Source organism: Leptosomus discolor, chromosome Z (genome assembly GCF_034619465.1).
Source record: "Leptosomus discolor isolate bLepDis1 chromosome Z, bLepDis1.hap2, whole genome shotgun sequence".
Classification (NCBI taxonomy): domain Eukaryota; kingdom Metazoa; phylum Chordata; class Aves; order Leptosomiformes; family Leptosomidae; genus Leptosomus; species Leptosomus discolor.
In genome coordinates this window covers 82,239,047-82,242,578 of record NC_141419.1, presented here as the reverse complement: position 1 = coordinate 82,242,578, position 3,532 = coordinate 82,239,047, and the positions used below count along the sequence as shown (strand labels likewise).

The window sequence follows — 3,532 nt, the reverse complement described above, 5'->3', positions numbered from 1 at the left end:
ATGACCATGGTAAACAGACAATCTCCTCTGCTCTGTGAGAGCTGGAGCCTGGGAGAGCACAACGCGGCAGATGCACCCGCCCTGCCAAAGACCCAACAAAGACCGGGGCTTGCCAAAACCCCGACAAAGGTCAGTGTTTTCCAGCTGTTAAAACCTGGTTACTTTGCTTCAGGCGCTCACCTTGCCTTTTTGTGCGCTTGCCCCCAGCTGATCAGGATTGGCCACAGGTCAGACTCAACTGGCTTACAAACTGCCCCACTGGAGAGCCAGTGTGAGTCGATCCTCCATGGAGCAGCGGTCAGGGACTCTCCCCTTGGGTAGCGATGCCGCCCAAGGAAACTTCCCAGGATTGAGCACCCTCCCCCCCCACCTTTGGTGAGTCAAGACTTCTTCTGAATATATGGCCATGAGTGAGGCCTGGCCCCTTTTGGGTAAGGGGGATCCCCTTTTCTGGCTATCCTTTTCTGGGTACCCTTGAGTGGGAGGTTTTCCCCCCTTTGGTAAGTGACTGTGTGCAGATCTCGGATCATCTTGCTACAAGGACTATAGTAGTATTATGTTCCCGCCTGGCATCCGAACTTGTGATTTATTTTGGTCAGTCAGGGTGCTGGCTATTTTTTGGTTGGAATAAACTTTCATTTTTGAGTAGCTGCTCTGTTTGTTTTGTCGATGCCTCCACCTGGCACCCGGGCTTGTGGTTTGCTTTGTTTGGTGGGAGTATTTTGAGTTACTACTATCTGTGTCGTGGGGCCTCCATGACACAAGCACAGAACACGTCCCCAAAGGCATGGGCAGACATGTCGTGGGCTCGCACAGCTCACCTGGCAGGGCTGGAGTGGGGGGCCTGCCTCTATTTCTGCCTGTCTGGGGCTCCTGCCTTTAGCTGTTCCTCTTCACCTCTCCCCTTCCACTTGCTTGCCCCAGCTTTTGGCCCTCCGACATGACTGAGATGGCAGCGACGTTCTAAACCCTGTCTCTGAACAACGAGTGCCCGAGCTCTCGCGGGGCTCCACAGACACCCTGCTGTGCCGCTGCCCACACCTTGCCCCTGTGTTTTCTGCCTTTTCCAAGCTCCTCTGCCAGGCAGTTGAGATCCCCAGGGGGGAAAGGGCCGGGGTGAAGGAGACCAAGGGGACCAAGAACAAGTGGCGGCCGGGCCGTGAGCAGGAACGCCCCACGGGGAAAGCCAAGGTGAGAGCCGGCACCCTGCGGACATCGGGGGGTGCAGGTAGGGGGCTCAGCCCATGGCAGGTCTAAGGGCTGTGTGCGGGCACTAAGCCAGGGCCACGTCTGCTCGTCCCCCAGCAGTGCGACCTGACCGGCTGGTGGGAGAACGAGCTGGGTTCCAGCATGCACGTGTCTGCGGTTGACAGCCAGGGCAACTTCTCCGGTGAGTACCACACCGCCGTGTCGAGCGCCCAGAAACCCATCGTGCCGTCCCCCCTTGTCGGCTCCCAGCACTTGGACAACGAGGGGCAGTGCACCTTCGGCTTCCCCGTCAACTGGAAGTTCTCTGGTCAGTAGCTGCAGCACCAGCTGTGCCTGGATGGGCTGGTGGGCTGGAGAGGGGAGCTCGGGCGGGTTCTAGCGCCCACCCCAATCCCTCTGGCCACTGTCCTGTCCCCAGTCTGTCCTTCCCTCATCTCTCCCCACTCCAGACGGTACCTGCACACAGCAGGACACCTCCCGAAGCACTGCTCGCGCTAGGCGCCATTGAGAGTGGCTTTGACAGCGTCTCTGCCACAGACCATTTCCCAGCAAACACTGGGACCCACCCGGGCTCCGTAAGCGTTAAGCCTGGTGGTGCTGGTGAAGGTGCAAATGCAGCTGGGGTCCTGCTGGGATGCTAACAGCCACTGCTCCCCCAGACTCCACAGCTGTCTTTGTGGGCCAGTGCTTTGCTGGGGACGGTGGGGAGGAGGTCCTGCAGACCTCCTGGCTGCTGCGGGAGAAGGTCGACTCCCTGCCCAGCCACTGGGAAGCCACGAGGTGAGGCTGGAGTCGAAGCAGCCGGAAGGGCAATGACGATGTGCCGAAGGAGATCCAAAGGGCCCAAGCCAGGCAATGGTGCTCACGGGAACCAGGGCCAGTGGCTGTCCTGGAAGCCCAAGCCACCATGCTCCAAAGACTACAAACCAACACTCGAGCCACCACGGGCAGGAGGACACACACGCCAGCCCGGCAATGCCAGTTTTATGACCATTTAGAGAAATCCTTTGGCTGCCCTGTTTCAGTGTGAGGAAGGTTTTCCACCGCCTGAGTTGTTAATGTAGATTTATTGAACGGCTCACTCTGATGACAACATAGGTGCTCACAATCATTGAGGTAGCAAAGACCTTTAGGATCAGAGAGTCCAACCGTTAACATAACACGGCCAAGTCCAGCACCAAGCCATGTCACACACAACAAAGTCACTTTTTTCTGAAGAATGAAAGGAGGGGCTTTCGATTCTGGTGCCTGGTGGGCCTGGCCGGCTGGCTGGAGAAGTCCTTTGGGTGGCTGCAGAGCTCAGCTGCACTGCTGTTGGTCTCGGCTGCGAGTCAAGAGGACTTGTCCGGCTGGTTGGAGCGCTTGGCTAGAGCTCTGCAGACCCAGTCCGGAGGGTCTCTCATCTGGGCTGTGTTGCAGGGGAGTCGGAGCCCCTTATAGGAGGGCGTGTCCAGGCCACTGGAATACTCGTCCGTCTGACGGTACGTCTCGGCTATGGCGCTGCAGAGCTCATCTGGGGGGAAGGGCAGCCATTTTGGTGGGTTTGGGGATCTGGGCCGGGTGACGGGGGAGCCGGGCCTTCTGTCCGGAGGGTCCGGCTGGTTGACTCATGCACTGAGGAGGCTGTTCTTCTTGCCACTGGGGCTGAAGGCCGCTGGGCTGGTTCTCCGGCAGCAGGGTGGCCACGGTTGGGCTGGGCGGCTCTAGGGAGGGCGGCTGCGCCAGGTTTCCAGGCAGGAACAGTGACTGCTGGCATTGGGTCTGGCTCCCAGGGCTGCCAGGGCAGCTGCGCTGTCTGTCCGAGCGTGAGTGGCAACCACCAGTTTCCAGCTGTTCTGAAGTTTCAGAGTGGAGCCTGTGGAGAGAGGAGGCCGCTGAGGCCCTCAGCTTCACACAGGACACAGGGAGTGTTCTCCACAGCATGGCCCAGAGCTGGCGAAGCTCAGCAACACGGGCTGAGCTGCTGGCCCACCTTGGCCGAGGTGGACACCTGCAACTCATGGAGCACCGAGCAGCCATGGAAGCAAGGAGTGTCGGGGGGAATCGGGGACTCACTGCTTGGTCTTTCTCCGCCGCCAGATCCTGACACAGCACGCTATTGCAAGTGGCAAGAACAGCACTGTGGCTGCTGTGCCGATCAGAAGGAGCCTTCTCACGTCTTGGGGACTGAAAAGATTTGTGGTGTTCTGGGCTCTGTCAACACTTGCGTTCGTGTGGCCGACCACATCTGGAGGAGCAATTCAACACGTCAGTTCGTCCGGTGCACCACTGCTAAGCTTGCAGCACATGTGCTACGGACGGGAACCTCTCGGTTTCCCCCACT

General features: G+C 59.0%; 1 protein-coding gene across 1 annotated transcript; it reads left to right on the top strand.

Moving 5' to 3' along the window:
- Positions 1-1,993, top strand: LOC147413343 (avidin-like). The gene is made up of 5 exons (XM_086480168.1): positions 1-129; positions 208-297; positions 1,072-1,191; positions 1,306-1,516; positions 1,869-1,993. Exons 1-5 carry the CDS (start codon positions 1-3, stop codon positions 1,991-1,993), a joined length of 675 nt encoding a protein of 224 aa, XP_086336294.1.
- The last annotated feature ends 1,539 nt before the right edge of the window (positions 1,994-3,532 follow it).